General features: G+C 49.8%; 1 protein-coding gene across 1 annotated transcript; it reads right to left on the bottom strand.

Moving 5' to 3' along the window:
• Positions 1–4,858: 4,858 nt before the first annotated feature.
• On the bottom strand, positions 4,859–20,465 carry LOC104459550 (rho GTPase-activating protein 20-like). Its single transcript, XM_010083363.1, has 14 exons — positions 20,386–20,465; positions 17,841–18,011; positions 17,124–17,273; positions 15,480–15,521; positions 14,631–14,715; positions 13,699–13,776; positions 13,190–13,256; positions 12,264–12,452; positions 11,661–11,836; positions 10,966–11,127; positions 9,710–9,819; positions 8,577–8,766; positions 7,822–7,939; positions 4,859–6,576 (listed from the first exon to the last, which is right to left on the bottom strand). Exons 1-14 carry the CDS (start codon positions 20,463–20,465, stop codon positions 4,859–4,861), a joined length of 3,336 nt encoding a protein of 1,111 aa, XP_010081665.1.
• Between the last annotated feature and the right edge of the window lie 311 nt (positions 20,466–20,776).

Genomic DNA, 20,776 nt, shown 5'->3' with positions numbered 1-20,776 from the left:
TGGCTGTTACGCGGCTGCACCGTGTGTTCGTCCCCGGCCGCGTCCCCATGGGCCGCCGTCTGCGCTCTGCAGGAGCCCGGCGCTGTTCCGGGCCGTGCCCCTCGCTGGGGCAGAGAGAGGGACCCCCTGGGAGCCCCCGCTACAGGCCCTGGCTGCCTCTCCCCTCCCTCGTGCAACAAGCGGTACCAGGTGTTACCCGGGGAGACAGAGCAGGCTCTCTGCGGGGGAATTTCTGGCGTGGGCCAGCAGCCCTCTGTGGGAGGTGCAGCGGGGGGGATTGCTGCAGGGTGCCAGCCCTGTGTTCCGGACTAGGGCTGTGCCGTAGTGCTGGGCCTTCAGAGGCTCTCGATCAGCGTGTCACATCAGCCAGTGCAGGGCCAAACCCGCCCTTTGCTGGGTGTCCCTCGGAAACCTCCAGGCTGCAGCCGCTTCTCCCCCGGCCCACCCCGGTGCGCTGGCACAAAGCCAAGAGATGGAGAAGGGGTTAAATGAGAGCGGTGACACCATCCATCACCTTCAGCACCGCGTCCTTTGCAGAGCAGAGGGGAACCAGTGCTCTGCAGACCCCCCTTCAGCCCCCTCGGGGCCTGAGTTAGGAGCCGGGCCCCAGGCTGCTGCTGGAGGATGTGGGTTCCCTGCACCCAGGCGTGAGGCCAGGTGCTGGCGGGATGGCAAGGGAGGGATCAGCTGCTGGATTGAAAGGGTTGAGTGACTGTCACATTCCTCTTCACAGTGCGGGTGGCCTCTACAGAAAAAGTTTCTAGGGTGACCTGTTTGCTTTGATGTACAGGTAGTTGGAATAGCCCGCACCGCGCTTTGGCAAATCTGTCCTCAGAGGGGCCGTGGGACAGCAGAGAGGCCTCTGCACCAAGGAAGGGGGAGGATCTGGCTGGGAGACTGCCTTTCCTGACCCCGTCGGGATGTTGGAAATGGGATTGAGACGGTTGAAATAGACAAGTACAGCTGCCCTTGGGCACTTCCATCATGGTTTCTGACAGCCTGCAGGACAAGGGAACAGATCTTACACACCAGGCAGAAATGAGAAGAGGCTGCAGTGTGTGAGTCATTGTCTCTTCAAGGCAAATGAGCTGGACTTGTCTGGCCTTGGTCTGTACTCGGAGCAGGTCGTGGAGGCTCCTCACTTCCCGGACGGCAACCACACAACACATCTTCCTGAGCAACAGTGTCCGGCAGGGCGCTGTTGTAGGGCTTTTGGTACGTGTCAGGCCAACTTGGACTAAATCTTTTGATCTGAAGAAGGGCAGAGAGAGAGGGGAAACCTATTTGTGTCTGAGGGCTGTACATGAAGGGAAAATGTGGCCTTTCTGGGGCAGAAAGCCAACTGTCTGTGTCTTTGGTATTTCTTTTTACAAGCAGGCTGAGTGCTGTGGAACTTTTTCAAGACTGCTTGGTCACTTCCAAATACATCTCCGTGTCTCTGGGAGTGGCACATCCCACTTGGGAGTTTTGAGAAAGGAATTTTGGTAGCAGTTGGATAAAACGTGACAGGAAAAAATTACATCACGCAGCACCCTAAGGCATCACTGATCACATTCTCAGCAGGTGTAAACCAGCCTCAGAGGCAATGACTGTGAGGGTGGAGTGCTCCCCTATTGAGGAAAGGGGCTCTTATTTGAAGGTTTTGTAATTGTCTTCCTTGGACTTTCCAGGAGTGCTGGTCCAGAGACTCCACCATGTGAGAGATGAACGAAACATAGCAAAGCTAAAACAGCTGCACCTTCCCTCTTTGCAGGAATGCAAAGAGCACTCCTCTTTATCCTTGTCTTGTCAGCTGCCATGCAGCTTTCCCTTCTGGGACACCCGCACTGATGGGGCACAGACAGCATGTCCCCAGGCTGCTGGGGAAGTGTGGGGTGACCCACTGCTGGGTGCCTCGTGGCAGGGACTGACAGGAAAGCAGGGTGCTCTCGCAAAAATTAAGTCAGAATTTGTATTTTGACCAATTTATACTTGCGGTCTTGAGTTTCCTGGGATTAAAAGCAGCAACTTGGCATTATTGTTCAGCAGAAGCCAGGGGCTCCAGAACCTTTTTGTCTTTATGGCACAGTCCCATGGAGACCTTGGCCAGGATTTGGGGGGTTTAGAGGTGGGACATTATGTTAAGGCATTTACCTGTTCCTCAACTACATGTGTGGTGGCACAGATCACAGGTTTCCTGGTCTTCTCTCCCTGAGTTATGGCTAATTTGCTAGGCAAGGTCTTTGTGCCCTTGGGGAGGCCAAGTCTCTCTCTGCCTCGCGTAGCACCCTGCCTCGGCCGTGCAGCCGCAGGCTCCCAAAGGGACCAGTGGTTTGTGCTATCTTTTCTGAAAAATTTAGGAGGATTTTGGTTTGTTTTAAATTAAGAAAAAATTATTAATAGAGAGCTGGGTTAGAGCAACTGTCCAGGGAAATGCGCCCATATTAGGCAGCCGAAGATGAGAAGAGGAAAACGTGTTTTGCCCTGCCTCTCCCAGTGTTTCTATAAACTAATCTCTCTCTAAGTTGCTCATAATTCTTTTAGGTGACGCAAATTGTGAGCTCTTCCTCTGCATTTGGTCCAGGTCCCCCTTGTTTGAACTGAGACCAGCCCAGCCCACGAGCCAGTTTACAATCCATTAGCATATTTAAAATACAGAATAATCTCTCTTCCAAGTACAGACAGACTCCACAACTGAGCAATGCCTGAGCTGACATGCTGGCAGAGGACTCCTCGACAGCGTGGCCAGCCTCACAGATCTGGGGTGAGCAGTTCTGTTCCACAGCACGGTTCGGTGTTTTGCAAATGCCGCCACCCAAGTGCAGAAGAGAGGGAAATCGGAGCAACAGATGGAAGGTGACCACTGCACCACAATAACAAACAAACTTGTGTGTCTTTTATTGAAATAGTTACAACTGTAGCTCTGGAATCAGTGTTCATGTGTGAGGGAAACGATGGCGGGGGGGTTGTATTATGATTATATACACCTTTCATCATACAAGGGCTACCCCGGTGATCTTGGACACAGAGTGCCACACCTGAGGCTTACACACCCTGTGTATAACAAGTCAAACTCTATATACCTTGGAAAAGGGGCTCTGGGCTTCCCCTGCTCTTCCTTGCCCTGCTATTCGATGGTGTGGATTTGGAGCGCTGGGCCAGCTTCCCGGCACTGACTGTCACAGGCACCTGTCAGAGGTGGCATCTGACACCTACCAGATAATTTTACAGAGGCGGCTTCCCCCTCTGTGCAGGGACTGGACCGTGGCAGGTACCACGCAGCTCCAGCTATGGCTGTTTGCAGACACAGAGCAATTTGCAGGGGGCACTGGCTCCACAAGGACTACCCTTCAGTCACTAGGATTCAGTTGTTTCTCTTGTCCTTCACCCATTCACTGTCAACTGAGTAAAAGGAGTGTCTCTCTGAGTGAAACCACCTTAGAAAACTCTCACGTAACTTTCAAATTAAACATCCTGAACCTTTTAACCTTTGAGACTTTTCCCACTGTTTTCTTAAAGCCTGTCAAACTAATGTGGTGTGCTCAGTTTCTTTCTGGCAGGATCACAACCCTCTATGCAAGTCCTGTTATGGCTGTGGTGCTTCTGAGCGCTGCCTGGGGTGGAATTGCGGGGGTGCTCCGAGAGCCCCCTGCCCACACTTCTTTAGTGGTGCAACACCAGCAGCCTGCGGGCGCACCCCTGCCTGGCACTTCTCCCAGCTCCGCTCTGATGGAGCACACAGGGACACATACTTTGCTGAGCAGGAACTCGCTGCTTCTCTGCAACAGCATCAGCACTGTTGAAGCCTGGACAGTCTCAGCTTATGGGCTGTCTGACAGCCTTCTGGCCAGACGGGCCTTTGCTTCAGCATCCTCCACAACATTCCTGACAACTTCCACAGCTCCTTGACCTCATGCTAAACCAACTCCTGCTCAAGTCCCTTTCAGCATGACTATGGATTTGATTAGTTGCCCCATCCACACCACCTCTGGAAAAGGCCTTCTGAATTGTCACCATCATCTACAGAAATATGATGTCACCTTTTACTAGGGCTAGAAGGACCAGCTACTCCCAGAGTACACCAAAGAAGACAAATGTTCATAGCCCTGCCACAGTGACAGTGCTGAAATCCTTTACAGTGACTGTGGTTCTGTCAAATGCTGCTTTGGGGGAGGCAGGAGAAGAGAGAATCAATGCACAAGTAATTGCACAAAAAAACAATCTTGGGGTTAGAAGGTTACATGTGCCATCTGTCAGTGACAGCAGGGCTTTGGGCTGCATGTGGTGTTTCTGGAACCCAGCCACAAATGGTGACAAATGCAGACTGCGAGCTAGACCACCGGGGAATGAACGGTGAGCAGAGAGAAGCAGCAGTGATGTCTGGGATGGAGGGGACAGGTCTTCCTTGGGATGAATGGGGGTGAGGAACAATTAATAGTGGAGGATTCTGTGCAAGCGTAAAGATTTTTAACTAGTTCAGAGGGAGCATTAGCTGTCTCAGTTCTCCAGTCATACACACACACACCAGCAGCTGACTGGAGAAAATAAAGCAGAGTTTCTCCTTTCCTGCTTTGAAAAGAAAGGGACTCAGACCCTGTACAGGTCAGCTAATTCGCTGACAGAGAGTCTGCTGGCATCCAGCCCACTAGACACCCAGCCAGTGAAGGCTCTTCTGTAGAAAAAGGGTGTAAAGAAAGAACAACCCCCCCACCCCCAGCCAAAATGAATGTTAAATCCCAGCATTACATACACATTAGTGTCACTTTACACTTATTGCCCCATGCAGCCTGCTAGATTCTTCACATCCTGATCAAATCTTACAGAATATTTTCTGCTGCACATACACAAAAAAATATTCAGTTCTCCCACATCCCTCTCCCTAGACAAATGTCTCTTCTGCAAACGCTGCTGTATCACGCTCCTCTGCGGCCACCTCCACCGGCAGCTGGCCCTGGAGCCACTCCACCCTGCTCCGGAGGAGTTCATTCTCTACCGCTTCCACCTCAGCTGTGGGACAGGTCTTGGTTTCATCGTGCTTGAAGTACTCCCTGACGGTGTTTCGAATGGAGGTGGGGAGGATGATACGGATGGTGTGGCTGAACGTGTTGAAGCCCTTGCTCCGGGATGGCGCCTGCGCCATTCCCACTGCCTTGCTCTCCAGCTCCTGGGGAGCGGGTGCACTTTGGGGGCTCTCCTTGTGCTCTGCCTGCAGGGACGGGATCGCTGGTTCATGGTGGTTGCGCCTGGAGGTGGACTGCAGGACAAGGGGGGTATTCTGCCCGTAGAACACGGTCTGGGGGATGTGGACTCGCACAGTCTGCAAGCTCTTGGACGGGCTTTGCTCACCACTGCTGCTGGTGTTTGCCACGGATCTCTCCTCTTCTGCTGGAGACCCCCAAGAGCTTTCTTTATTTGGGGCCACATAAAAAGTTATCTTGGTGCGCTTCAGGCTGTCCTGGCTTGGAGGGCAGGCATCAGCGCTTTTGATGTCCACGTTCTTCGCTGCCTTCTCTCCGTGCTGCTGGAGGCTGATCAGTGGGGATCTTTCGCTGGCCAGGCTGGAACCTGGGAGCTCGGCATTTTGTTCAACCTCCTTGGTACGATCCCGGCTGCTGAGCCCTGGGCCAGGGCCCCCTGTGCAGCTCAGCTGACTCTCCTCTTCCTCCCAGTCCATGTCAGTTAGTGGGCTTCCCACAGCAGCTCCGCTGACGGATGGAAAGCTTTTCCTCTCCCCAGAGCAATGATTGCTCTCCACAGCCTTGGGTTCACGCTCATGGAAACTGTCCAGGTCACACGGATGGATAGGCACAGGGGACGTGAAGGGCTTGTGCCACTCCTTCAAGGACCTTCTGGCAATCTTGGGGGACACAGCGTGAAGCCGGGCAGACGTGCCGAACATGAACGGCAGGGATGAGACGTCTGTGGGACTAATGGCTGATGACTCTGAGCAGTAGGAGAAAGCACTGTCTAAGGAGCTGAGCGAGGAGGCAGACGGGGATGTGGTAGTAGAGGACAGGCTAGAGAAGCTGGACCTGTTGGACAGGCTGGATTTCTGAAGGCTGAGCTTCTTCACCCTAGAGCTGCTCTGAGGCGACTGCCACAAATTCTGCCTGGCCTTATTAACCCCAGGGCTTAGACCTTCATCAATTAACTTCTGGCTCTCCACCTGCAGCTGCTTGAGCCGGTGGATGTAGTCCGTACGGCTGTGCATGATGGTGGCATCGCAGCTGGACTGGCGGGCCACCGGCTCGTGGCTCTGCGCAGGCAGCTGGGAGCTGAGGCAGACACTGGGCTCCGAGGAGCACCGGTCCCTGGCCAGGCTGAGGGAGCGGATTGAACCGAGGGAGCAGAAGGAGCCCTCCTCTTCCAGGAGGTCGTAGCTGTCTGCGCTGGTGTTCTTCTGGGCTTTGCTTTGGTAGCAGGCTGTGATCTCACTGAACAAGTCCCAGTCTTCCTGATCCTCACCAAGTAACAAGCTGCTGGATGGTTCAAAAACGGCATCTACTTCAGGTACCAGGTGGTGCTTTGGTCCTTCTGGGTCACAAGGAGAAAATTCCAGCTCATCAGAGGAATCATCATGCTGAGCCAAGCCTATGCCTGGGGCAGAGAACACAAATTAATTTGTTGCCTATGTCTCCTAGCCCCATGTAGTACCTTGCAACCAAGGTAGGGAAATATAAAGCCTATGGAAAAGCAAAGATGATCCATTATTTTCCCAGGGACCAGAGCAGGACTGGGAACAGCATCAAAAATTCTGGCTTGATGTGAGAAGTGTGGTGATTCATGTAGGATAAAAAGGAATGATTTTATGCATATATAGTTATATTAAATTGATACCTGGAGAAATTGCTAAGCATAGCTAGAAGTAGGATGTGCATCTATATGCTTGAGCAATAGATTAACGAGCTGTATGCCCAAATATGGTCCTAAGATAAATGTGGTTAAGTTTTTGTGCGGTATGCTGTAACGAACAGTGACTACCTCAACAATGGTACAATGAAGAAAGACTATCCAAGAACTGGCCAAGACTGGTTCGAACCTCAGACCCAGGCCAAAGGAACAAGAAGGTGAAAAGTTCGCTTGAGGAAGACCAGCTTTACTTCATCTTGGGATCCCTTGAACGACCACCAGAGAGCACCACGCAGACTCAGAAGAACTTTTTGGCTAATTATAATACGAAGCAGGGAGGGGGGGGGCTAGAAAATTACTAGGTATAAGCTGATTGTGAAATCAAATGAATATGTAAAGCTTTGGGGCATAAATAAGGGAAATGCCATTGTAATAGTTGTGCTTGTCAGTAGAGCGGGAAGAAACTCACTCCCACAGCGCCCAGCGCTGTTTGCTTGAGCCTTATCCAATAAAAATCATTGATTTTTAAAAGATTATATGTCTGGTGAGTAGCCCTATTTATAACATTGATGACCTGAGCTGTCACCACCAGCCTATATTCATAGGATAGTTAACAGAGACAACTGGATCTCTTTCCATTCAACCCTTTGGTTTAGTTTTACAGAACTCCTCTGGAAGGAAAGATGGCTGGGACATGGCATTGCTAAGGCCACACTGTGTTCTTGTGATGGCTGGAAGGGGTTGAACAGCAGGCACAGAGAAAGACAACCACGCTCAGGGACACAGGTGAAATGATGCACCTCAGTGCTCTGCTTTCCCTTCCCTTCCTGCCTGTGCCTGACAGGCAAAGGGAAAACCAAAGCCAATGTTTGCCAGTGTTTTCCCTTGGAAGAGACATGAAGGGAAAGCAAACTCTTTTGCGTTAGGAGTTTATCTGTTAAAACATTTAAAAGATTTTAAACATTTCCGGAAGATAGAGCACCACCAACTTACCCAGAGATTCCTCTGAGTTTTTGGACTTCTTTTTGTCTGGTCTTTGAAACAAGGAAGCAATGTCACCTCCAAAAATCTCCCCTGAGTTTTCAATCAGGAACTGCACTAACAAGGCCACCTGGCAAAGACATGGATTTGCAGAGTCAGTTTCATGAAAATATAGCCAGCTATATAAAGCAAGTCAAATCAGTCCCAGAATGTTCCTTTTCCTGTCACAAAGATGTAATTTCCTACAGAACCTTATGCTCAAGAAGCTGTTAAGACCGTGGCAATGCATCTGTATTAACAGCACCTGGGGCAAGAATCTGAGCTACACGAACTGGTACAGTGAGCAGGTATAGCACGTTCTACAGTTTTCCTTACTGTTGGTAACACCTCATAAACTACAAGCATTCCTCCTCTCCGATGCACTGTCATGTTCATTGCTTTGTCTCTGCAAGATGGCTTCAGACCCAGCTGAAGTGCCAGTGTCTAACTTCAGCTGTACCATCTTTCTTGTGCTCTGCTGGGATGTTCATCTGGTAAAGCAACTGCAGCCTCCCTTTCCACCCTGGATAAACTGAGGGGCTAAATGCCCCTACCAGCACGGGCACAACTGCCCAGGGGAAGGGACGAAGCCCAGATGCCACTCAGCCAGCACTGTCACTGATCTCCTCTCCCAGCACTGTCTTCCTTTCCTTGGTCCACAAAACACAGTGCCCATAAAAACCAGTAAAAGGGAAGACAAGCATGAGGCCAAACCTGCGAAGGATTACCTTCTTTGTAGACCTGCTCTCCTCTTCAGGCCCAGTGGGACTCGGTAGCCACAGCATATTGGGTGCTATGCAAAGAGCCAGGTTGAAAGCATTCATCTGATTCACGCCGGAATTCTGCTCGATGTGATGGAGGACTCCAAAGAGGTGTCTGAGTAAGATGAGGTTGGCCTCTGGGAGCTGGTTGACCAGACTGCTCAGGGAGCGGGAACAAAGGAAAACAGTGCTATTCAAAAAATTCTGCTCTTCAAATATCAGAAGCTGCTTCCCAAAGCTTTTGTCCCTTTCTGCCCTTTTGCAACCAGTTTGAGACATTCACGTTGGATAATAAAGTCAGATCATGTCACTCCCCTCCCTGAGTGGTGTGAGAGCCACAGCTTTACATCCATACTGCCCACCACTCTGGTCACAGAGCCGGAGGGACCAGGGGACTTGTGTCCAGAACACACAGGTACAAGTCCAGAATAACTTCACAAAATAACGATCACCCAAAGGAGATGCACACAGCTCCAGGCCAGCAGCACACAAACGATGCCATTGCCTGTGTCCCATGACGTAGAGACAAGGGAGGAAGGAGGCTCAGGCCAAATGGTAAGGTTCAAAAACTGAGCTGAGCCATTGACAAGAAGAGGTTTGATACACGGCATGTCCCACATGATGCTGATTGATGGCCTATTCTGGCTCAGGGCAGCAGTTTCAAGGCAGTAAAGCTGTTTTCAAGGTCCCAGTCACCATCTTGGCAGGACTTTCTCCTAGCTGCCAATATGACGATTAGCTTTATTTTGTGCACATAAGAAAAAAGTTATCGTTGTTGAGGATCTAATTCCACTAACACTTGATGCCCTCCTGGTGGCTAAATTATTGTGCTGAAAAAGCTGGTTTGCTGGTTCTGGTAATTTGAACTGGTCATCAGAAAAGAATTTTCTAATGACATTTTTTGGGGTCAGAAATGTTAACAATGTTCATAAAAGACCATTGAAAGGAAAATATTCTGACCAGTGACACTGGCAATCAGCAAAAGCTCTGCTGTGACCTGGAGCAGTGCCAGAAGTCTCCCAGATGATGAAGTCTCTGCTTAGGGCCGTATGCTTCCCCTTCTCCCCCTAAAAGAAGCTTTTAGAAAGGCTTTTACAAACCTTTTGATAGCTTCAATCTTATGTGCCCGATTTTCCGTGTCCACAGCTTCCATCCACAGTCTGTGCATGTCTGAGGATAGAACACTGTCAGGTATATTTCGTAGAAAATCCTGAATTAAATATATATATGCAGAGCAGTCTGGTCAGTTTTGAATTCCTTGTTTTGGTTTCATGATGCATATAGTAACTGTTTATTCATATTAAGCACAAGATAAAACAAGACATGACACAAAGATATTTCTCCTCCCCTCCCCACGTCCCCCATGCTGTCCTCCTCAGGGTGGCAGAGAGGGAACAGCCAGCCCGTTCCCTGCCCCTTCTCCAGAACAGAACCGACCTTTGCTGCAGCAGGCAAAGGGCTCCCACCTAAGGGTGCGCACGGTTCTGTTTGGAACACTCGTCAGCCATGAGGATCGCTGGTTCTTTCTCAGGGGACTATTTAACACCTTCTATGTCTTGCACTGGAAAGTGCCTGAATCTCCTCCTAGTCAGTAGCTTTTTTTATTAGGCCAACGAGAGCGAGAGACAGGGATGGTTTTTGATACAGTTCAGGTGCCTGAATTGTTCTGACCAAGTTTAATTGCCAGTGCAAAAGATAAGCTTTTTCTTACTAAACCTTGGGTCTTACTGCAAGCTTCACCCCCCACCCACCACAATGCCTCTGCTGGGGTTTGGCAGCTGTTTTCCCTCTGGCTGATTAGAGGGCGAAGGCTTAGGGTCTAGAGAGTCCAGTTAAGCTGCTTTGAGCATGGTGTTTATGTCTGGGGGGATGCACTTAAATGGCATGAGTGCTACTGTATCTCCCTGCAGCCTTTTCTGTGTGTCCAGAAAGGACAAAGAGCATCTGTGCTGCTGCCACCAAAGGGCTTCATGCTGTGTCCGTGCAGCATCTGAACTGCCGAGTCCAGGCTCTGGCATGTTATCTGGCATGGTGAGATACCTCCTGCATCGATACCATGGTTTTCTTGGAGGTAGACCTATCACCTGCTGGAGGCTGTTTTGTACAGGGAGCTGCTGCAAAATGAAACGCTGGCCTCAGGGCCATGGCACATCTCTGCACGTGCAAACAGGCACCATGGGGTCAGGCAGATCCCCTGTGCACACAGAGGGACCGGGCCATCGGGTGAGAATGTGCCTTGCTGGAAAATGCTTTGTGTTCCCTCCCAAAGCCTCCCGACCCATGAAGACTCATGTTGCTTTCTTAAAGAAGGAAGGTACAGCTAGCCCTGAGAGCTGAGTTACTTGGCCAAACATACCGTGATGACAGCTGCAGCCACAAAGACTGACTCTCCATCCACCTGGACATCATCTCCAGAGTTCAGCTTCTCTTTCAGCTCCTTGCAAGTCTTGGCATTGGCAGAACGTCTGAAAATTCCCCTAGTAGAGGGACCTTCGTGGTACAGCAGGAGCAGCATATCCTAAAAGAAAGCCCAGATGTAATTAGGAGCCCCACACTTTGCCATGTTGTATGTGTGCATTACACCTCACATATTATAACATAATCAGCATATAAGACCTAGTCAGTACTGGGAAGAGGACAGACATACAAGAGATTTATCATGATTTAACCAGGCACAAGAGCCTGTCAGCTAAGCTGCAGGTACAGGCCATGTGGGTGTGCGCATCCTGTGGCAAGCGCGAGTCCAGAGGACTCGTGTAGTGAATGAGGTCGGGCTGTGGAGCATGGCACGCTCCACTGACATTGCCCCTCGCCAGCTTGTCATGACCTGGTTGGAGACGCCTGTTGAAACAGGATGGACATCTGTCTGTGAAGTCATACGGATTACACAGGAGAGGGATGCTCCCACCCTTGTTCCTGAGCTACATCTGAATTACAGGCAAATGACGGTCTTCTTCCCATCCAGTTCTCATAAATACCCCAAGTGGCCTTAAATTCTGGGCTAAACACATCGGGTTTATGTCAGGATGAACAGTCCAGGCTGCTCCGTACCATGATTGGCTTGGGAAGGATCCCGTCAGGACAGACAGAGGACAGAGAGAGGCCAAAGAGCTTCCGCGGGGTGGTGGGCGACTGTGAAGGAGGGCTGCCCGTGGGGGTGCTGGTGCTGCGGCGCAGGGCCCAGTCAATCAAGGACTTCTTCCTCCTGGTGTGTTTCTGCAGTGACTCTGAAAGAAAACACAGACCTTCGTTACACACCTGCACGTCCTCCCTACCGACCAATGAGCTGGCAGAGTTCCCAGCAAAGCAAGGACTTTCTACCATCGCGTGTTTAATTACGACACTCTTAATGGGGACAGTCGGGTCACATACAGCAGGGAAGCCACTCGTTCATCTCTCAACCCTCAGCAAAACTCTTATTCAATCACTGTTCTTCAGGGAACCTCGCTGTCTGTGCAGGGTAAGAACGGCTTGCAACTGAAAGCTAATCAAGGACTGAAAGCTAATTCCGAACATTTGCGCAGACAAATTTGCACATACAACCAGGTATGAGAGCAACTCCGAGACACGTGTATGATGCCAGGAGGAGTCTGGCACGACCATGGAAAGCAGCAAAGTCTCTGCCTGGCCGTAACACACTCCTGCAGCCCCTACCTCTCCTCAGCTGCACTGGAGCTTGAAGCCTGGGTTTCAGGACAAACTGACACTGTTTTTCCTTCGGGAGCTGATCAAGGAAGGAAGTCTCTGTCCCATCAGCCAGGAGGGTATTATTGTTGGTTCCTTGTTGCTGGTCAGCAGAGTCCCGGAGACAGTTCAAAGCGATGCTGAAAGGATGCTCGTGCCCTGTTGAGCAAAGAGGCGTGTAAGGAGCAAGCAAAGACGCAGAGCTGTGTGAAAACAGCTCCAACTCTGGGCAGGAGGAACCGGTCACATCCAATGGCTCCCACTGCAGACCAGCCTCTAAGCAATGCTGCTGAAAACCTCCACCTCTGGCCTGAAGAGGCCAGAGCACTTCTATGCGTATATGATCATTGCTTTACAAATAAGTTCATGCAGTTAAACCTGGCCAGCCACTCTCCAGAGCATTATGCACCAAAGTGCTATTAACTGGGCTTGAGCCCTTATGAATAGGCTTATGGGCCCCACTGCACTAGAAAAAATGGCGGGCGTTGCTCTGTGCAGGAGTTAGCTTACTATGACAGTCTAATACGTATTGGACGGATACAAAAAGGAAGCATGTGCCACGAGCACTGGGAAAACACTAATAAACACCCACAAATAAACATCTGCAGTCTAATGGGCCCCAGAACAACATGGTCTTTGATTAAAAAGATCTCTTTTTAATAAACCAACATGCATAAACTTCCTTGGAGAGCCTGGGGATGTATTTCTCGTGTTGATTAAATGTGGATCCTGAGACCAAAAAAGCCAAGTGACATCTCATATCAGCTTGATGTCACATCTCACATCAGCAACAGTCCCCCTTTTTTAAGTGGAGTGCAATGCTTGAGATGTTTCTTTGCCACACACACAAGTTCCAGTGGTGCTAGAATTGGGAATGGGAAAGGGAGAGCTCTTACCAATGAGAGGGTAAGCAGCGTCATCTTTTCCTGAGATCACCCAGAGGTGGTGTTCACTTGTCCTGCCCTGGCAGTTGAGGAACAGAGAAGAGAAAAATATGAGGTGAAGGGGGCCAGGGTGAGGGTCCACAGGGTCACACTCCACTCAGAAAGGAAGAGACAGCAATAACCGGCTGAGCCGGCCGAGGAGCCAGACGTGCACAGCTGTCCCCAGGACGGCTGCACGGCTGGGAGGGACGGCGCTCTGGATCAGTCTGTCTGGTATGGAGTGGAAGGGGAAAGGCTCGGAAGAAGAAAAGACCGAGAGCCAGCAGGATGTAAACCCACACGATGTTTTCCTGGCAGTCCACCCAGCAGGTGCCTGCTGAGGAAATCCCTCGATACAACAGTTAATGCCTTACTGGTCAGGTGCAGCAAAACTAGACTTCTCCACATGTGCACTGTCCCGTAAAATAGATGTTGCCACCCTCCTGAGCTAAGATCTGTCAGAACGTGCAGCTGCCACTTACAGGAAATCCAAGCTGTAGAAGCATCTTCTTCATCACGCTCTCCGCAGTTTCCACGTTGGACACATTGACCATGGCAGTCTAGAAAGGAAGATAGAGAAAACAGAGAAAGGTAATATGGCATGAAGTTTGGTTGCAGTTTCTTGTAGCTTGAAAATCTGTGGAAAATGTCACTCATCTGTCTGTCGTCTTTACTCCCTGTTCATGGTTAGCAGAGTTGTAGTAATCTGAACTACACTGGAATCCTTGTTAAAGGCGATGGCTATAGATTGCAAAAACTGTTCCCCGCTACTTCTATCACGGGTTTATTATACCAACCAAAGATTTCACCCAGTAGAAATCCCAGGAACTGGGTGGTGCTGATAGTATTGCCACTGTCACTCCGAAGGGTGAACACGGCACAGCGCTAACAAACCATGAGTGTCTGGGGTCGCTCTCTGAGGGAGAAGTCCCCAGGAGGTAAATGTGAGTCACCAAGCTTGGCACGAAGCCTAGAAATGTATGCTATTAATATGAAGAGACTGGCGCACATTCCAGTAAATTAATTCAGAACATACCGGTGACTTATGACCGATAGCCTCAACTTATTGCACTGAAAGTAGGAATGACTGGGCACTGGAGCACAAACCATCACCAACTATGAAGTGAAGCAGAAGGAAAAGAGGAAAGAAGCCAGAGGACAAGAATAATCTTAAGAATTAACTGCTCTTTGGCAAGGGTCTGGCTACCTCCCAATTTCCCAAACCAAAACTCTCTGAGTGTGCTTCCAGGGGGAAGGATGCAGCTGCCCAGATGCACACCCTCTAAAATCTTTTCAGGTGGGGCTTGAATTTTAAACAGAGACAGCAGCAGCGAAGCCCTGCCTTCCCACCTCACCCCACAGACCTCCCTCCCCGTGGCGTGGGTTTGACGAGCAGGTTCTGAGCTGTACTTACAGAAGAACAGTTGTCAGCATCCAGCACAAGGATCTGAAGGGTTACATTCTTCAGATATTCATTCTGTTTTACCTCATTGATATGCCTGAAAGTCAAAGAAAGGAGGACGGAATATAATTTTCCAAAAAAACTTCAGAAAGACCCTAAGATCTGGATCCGAGCGGTCCAAGGAGCCTGGTCCTTGGTACTGTAATAAACACAGATTGATTACGACAGTGACAATAACACGCAATGTTCATAGTGTGGTCATGTGCTCTTACTGGCTTCTTTATCTTCCTTTGAGGCTCCAGACCAGCAAAACCACACATGGCAGCACTTTAAAGCAGATGGGTATGTCTAGCACAACACCTTCCCGCATCCTTAGCATCATTACTGTTCAAAAATTACAAATCAGGAGACTTCTTCCCCTCTCTGGACCTATACAAACACTTCTGCCTGGATGTTCGTGGAAACAACATATAAAAACGTAACATGAAAAAGAAACAGCTGTACCCTCTAGAGGCGACGAAATACAAGCTTTAGGTCAAATCAAAAACCATCTGAAGAATCAGTAACACTTGTGACTTTTCCATAATGATTAGCAAAAGCAGCCTCCAGCTCCAAAGGAAAAAAGGTGCTCCAACAATGTTATCATCTTCTACTGGATTTCATCTTTTCTGGACTGTCAACACCAATTTTGCTTTCACCCAGGGGCTTCTACATTCAGGTTTCTAAGGTGGATTTTTCAAACAGTAGCTAGACACTTAATGTGCTGGCACTCTGAGGGCAGCCTGACACCTAGCATGACAAATTTCCTCCGAGGACTGAAGAGGAACCACCCAGGAGGAGGATGAAAGGAGGGTCACTTACCACAGTAATGCTGACAGCCATCGTTCCTTCACATCAGCTGAGCTGAAGGTAAAAAGGAAGGCAGATCATCAGACAAGTGCTAAGTGGGTAACAGCCTTTGGAAACTCTACCCAGTTTCATTTATATATAGCTGTAAGTCAAAGTTCCTTCCTGCAAAGCCCTGGAACAAAAGCACAGTCCTTTCCTGCTTCTGTCCTATTTTAACAAATAACAAAAATAATAATAGCAAAAAAATCCCAGCAACAAACTGGACTACATTCCCTGCACAGGCTGGCAAGTGTGCAGATAAGGGACAAATATCTCTCTGTGATGTTGGAGTTAACTCATCTTGTGGGCCCTTATTATTTTTCCAGTGACCTTTAATTGCTATTTTCTTTCTCCTAGTATTTCCTTCCCAATGTCTGCTGTTCCTAGAAGCTTCTGCTGCCAGCACGGGTTACCCAGGTCTCAGTGACATGAAGGAAATGGAGCTGCTGTTGAGTTTGGACTAAGACACAAACGGCAGCTCGCACGTCCGAGCATGAGTCCCAAGGCCAGGAACATATCACATGGAAGAGACCACCCTGACCTCTGGAAATGATGAGACAGCAGGTATGAAACCAGGCCATGGTTCCCATTTCTTTTTCCACCAAGGCACCTGCCCCACAGAAGGAAAAGCATCAGGCCAGATCAGCCCTTCCTCGCTGTGCCAGCAGAAGCCCCGAGGACCGAGCGGCCCGTGAAGGCTGCTGAGCTCTGCTTTGCGAAAGAGAGCACGAAGCTGGGAACCCTGAGGGAGTTGGGGCCAGCAGGGACCTGAGCTCCCTGTGGATATACCAGCTCCAGATTCCAGCCAGCCAGGCCAGGCTGAGTGCCAGGTTACAAAAATCTTACCCGCTTTTTGGTGAGCCTCATTAGCTCAGGCACAGCCCTGGGACAGCCTTTGGGATGGCATTTGGCCAGGAACGGGCTGCTCTCTAGCCTGCCCCATGCTGCAGTGCATTTCTGTCTTTGGAGTTAGCAAGGGATTAAGCAAGCTCTGGACTGCGCTGCCTGTGCAGACCCATCTTGAAGAACCTTTCCATCTCAGCCTGCTGCTGTGGGCTCGGGACACCCTGGCAGACAGCCGCAGAAGGAAGGCTTGCCCAGCAGCTGCCCGTGCCACACTAGGGGCGGATAATGGGTTTAATCCTGGCACAAGGCCACCTGGCACGGTTCACTGACATAACCTGTCCTTCGGCATGAAAAATTCCCAAACTAGGGCTCACCTCCTACAGAAAGTGTTGCTGGCAGGTGCTGAAACAACATGCTCCTAAGTTCTACGATGGCTCACGCTGGTTGGCAGTGGCAGCCCTGGCTGTGATGTTCCAGGATGCCCTGCAGCAGGGTTAGCCCTTGCTACAACAACACTTGCAAGGGTTGGTCCACTAGTTTAAAAGGCTCTCAGGTCTGGACTAACCTGCAGGTATCTTTCTAAGATGACTGTCTCCCAACATCTGAGTTTTTGCCACACTGTCTAATGGGAGTGGAAGTCCTCTGCTCAACGGGGAGAAGGGGTGTAGCAGAGTTCAGGGCTCTGCACCCTCAGTCATTATTCTGCTTGACCCATGGGAGACCTGGGCAGCTGCCAGGCTGCAGAGGGTGGTCTGGGGTCTGATGGGATACCTGAAGGTGACAACATAGTTGATGGTAGGCCAGCCGATGACAAACGAATTCTCGGGACCCAGCTTTTTCTCTGTCACTTCACTGAGACAGGTGCCGGTCCACACTTCACTCAGATGTATCTGCTTCTTCAGCTTCAGGCTGCAGGAGGATCTGCAACACAGATTATGGATGGTCACACCACCTTCCAGTCATGCAGATGCAGCGACAGCAACAAGCTCTGCCACCCCCCACCACCGCCAAATAACCGTCTGGGCATGCAGAGGCACTGCAAGAAAGTTTTGCAAGTGGATTCTGGGGTTGATGGCTGCAGCAGGACAGCTGTGGCTCAGAGCCATGCAATTCACTAGAGCCACATGCAGGTAGGTGGTGATAATTAGTCTATGCTAATAACCAAATTCGCCTAGGCTCTTAATTTCTGTGTGGCACAAGTAGCCAGACCAGGAGTCAGTTTTCTGTCCTTACTGCCTCTTGCCATCACGCTGCTTCTCCAAGAAGCCACATAAGGGAAAGGGTAAAACCAATTAGACAATGTTTTCCTTCAGGAAAATTGAGTGAAACATTAATATCAAGAAGAATTTCTGGAGGTGGAAGGGGGAGATGGCACACTTCAGACCCACACTTGTAAAGAACAGTTGTTTTGATGCCCGCTCCACAAATATCTCAGAGCCTAGCTTCAACAGCACACACTGGGGAGGAGGGAGCATGAATTCCTCTTACTTGGACTTGGCGACAACCAGCACATCACTGAACAGGATCAAATGTCTCTCCTGGGTCTGCAGGCCCATGGTTAGCTGTACTCGCTCGTCCAGGATGAAAGTGGAGCCTGGGCTGCTGAACACCCCGCTTGGCAGCCTGTTGTCCGAATGGGACGAGGAAAGGGTAGTTTCCCTGCAGGAGGAAGGAAAACCATTACGACTTTGTCAGCAGCTTTCTCACAAGGGTTTGTGACCGGACACAGGTGATATTTTGAAACAGCCCAATAGCCCTGTGCTTCTTCCAGCGTGGCCCCTACTGCTCTCAGTTATGAACTGCATTTGCCTGCCTCAGTCCAATTAATATTAACAGCCTCAGACAGATGGAAAACTGCCCAAATGCCTACACCAAATCTGGGGAGGTTAAGCTGCTGAAATATTCATTTTTGAGTCACTTCTCACTTGGGTAAAACACTTGTTTCCTGCACGTGCGTGTGAGCTATGACTCGAAACCCCATGTCAGTCCCTGGCTCACGGCACTGCTCAGCCGGCACGGGGAGGGACTGCCACTTCTGCTCACGTTTTCCATCTGTACGGAACATCTTGTCAATGCAAGGGCTGCAGCACAAAGAGAATGAACTGCATGTACTTGTCTGATTCTGGTTTGCCTGGCTGCAATCCAGCATCTTGTTTCTCCTGAGGTGCTGACCATTTCCAAAAACCCCCGATGGTTTCTGCATGTTGACTGCAGTCAACAAGCCATTGTCGGGATCAAACCAAATCCTTTCCCTGTGCTCTCCCCAGCTGAATGAACACGCAATAGTTCTTTGCTGAGCCTTGTTCAGAGACCGTGTTCACGTGCCCGATCCCTGCTGAATTAGCTAACCTCTGAGACATGGCTTGGATTTACGTAGCTAGGAAAATGCCAGAAATCCTCCTGTCTCTACGCACAGACAAAAATTAGTATCTTGCTCGCAGGCAAGAACACACGTGGCAGAGATACTTCCCTCTGCTCCTCAGGGATACTGCTAGTCTGAGGGCAGTCTCTACACAAACAAATGAAAAACTGCATGACCTGTAAGGGCAGTAGTTTTTATAGTCTAACTCAGTTTCCACTGGCCTCAGAACTGGGCCCCTTTGATTTCAGGGGAGGGAGGTTAAAGCTAGCCATTAGCTGCTTTTTAAAAATCATTCCCCAGTCCCAGGAACATCTGCTCTCCCGCAAGCAGAAATACCCTCTTCCCTCCTCACCACTCCACAGCCACCAGCAAGTGAATTCTTGGCTTATGCATCTGTTGCCTCTACGAGCAAGAAGCTAAATCACCTTTAAACTTAATATTAAAAGCTTTCCATGTGTGTGCATTGAGCAGCAGGAGCCACACCATCACAGTCTCAGCAGTGGATTTCCTAAAGCTGGAGAAGTTACACAGCTTTGTAAACACAACAGCAGGACAGCAAAAAACCCTCACCAATACTCTGGTGGCCTAAGCGAAGATGGCATTGTACCAGCCCCCTCCATAGCAATCCATCACAAGAAACGTTTAAAGCTTCCCTCCCTCTGAGGATATTCTCCAGCCAAATAAAGTCAAGAATTTGTTTCTCTTCTTTACTTTTTTTAGTGCCATTTAGAAGGGGGCGGGGTGAATGACAAAGAAGCCACATAACCAAATCAAAATCAGTCCTGCCCTTTATTTGAGATGATCCTACAAGACTGACCCCACATCCTTGTTTCAGAGAAGCAGGATGTACTAGTCACCTATGGTGTGATATAAAAGGGGAGCTCTTCAGGAGGGCTGGTCCAGATTAAATTGTCAATTGGTTCAGCTTTATCATCTCTTTCTCACAAGCTAAAAAAAAAAAATCATACTAAAGAAATCCCTCTGGAAATGTTATTTCTAAGATTGTTATCAGAGCAAGGCAGAAAGGATTGTGGCATCCCCTTATCCATGTCTAGGAGTGACACGGTGCTGCAGAAGAGGGGATGCTGTCGAAGAGGGCTTAGCTCCCACTACAGGACTGAGGAGCTTGGGTCACGGCCAGCACTTGGTATTTCAGCAGATGTGCACATCTGGCATGTTTGTACCCAACTCTATCTGCTGACACTCTCGGTGCTTTACACCTGCAGCAGCAAAGCATCAGCAGAGCGTGGGGACAGCTCTGGAGCCACAGGCAAGAGAGGGTCAAGGTCACCTCTTAAGCCACCCACCCAGGCTGGCAGTGAGGGAAAGCTGCTGTCATCCGACGGGGACACAACCGTCCTGGAGGATGGCCGGATCCGGCGGCTCTCCCACCAAACAGCCCGGGCTGGTGCCACCCTACGCAGTGCTGGCAGGCTGTGGGGACCTCCCAGCGCTGTCCATCCCCAGCGCAGCTGCCAGCCCCTCACCTTAGGAGCTCCTCCTTTCCCTTACTGCTGAGCATGATGCCATTCCAGTAAAAAATAAACTTTTCCATATCTGCCCACAAAAAAAATTGCCCTTGACATTGTTAAATGAATGTGGAAACCAGTTTGATTTCAGTCTGTAGAGGCAGAATGGTGGAAAAAGGTGTCAGGAAGGTATTTCCTCTACCTGGCATGGTACTTTGACTTGCCGAGAGCTTTAGTAATGGCAGAAGGAGTTGATCGTCTTCTTTGGACTATGGGCTTCATCTTCTGCAAGACAAAAAGACATTGCGGTTAGCCTGGCCAGCTGGGGAGCAGATCCACTCATTGCACTCCACAAGCTCTCTTCTTATCTAGTTAACACTCGTGAAATCTCAGCACTGAGAGCCCTGATCTGCGCCGTCAGACACCTCCCTTCCCTTCCTTATTATTAAAACACTTGTCAGCTCTCACATTTATGTGGGACACTTAAACTTTCCTAATTTGAAATGGTTCCAGTTTTCACAGCCAAAATTCAAAGCAATGACATGAAATTAAGCAGAAAAAAAAAAAAAATCACAGGCTGAAGGTCAGGAAAA

This window comes from Pterocles gutturalis, unplaced genomic scaffold, assembly GCF_000699245.1.
Source record: "Pterocles gutturalis isolate BGI_N339 unplaced genomic scaffold, ASM69924v1 scaffold38105, whole genome shotgun sequence".
In the NCBI taxonomy this organism is placed as follows: domain Eukaryota; kingdom Metazoa; phylum Chordata; class Aves; order Pterocliformes; family Pteroclidae; genus Pterocles; species Pterocles gutturalis.
Note: the sequence above shows the minus strand (reverse complement) of the source record. Positions and strands in the feature narration are given on the sequence as shown.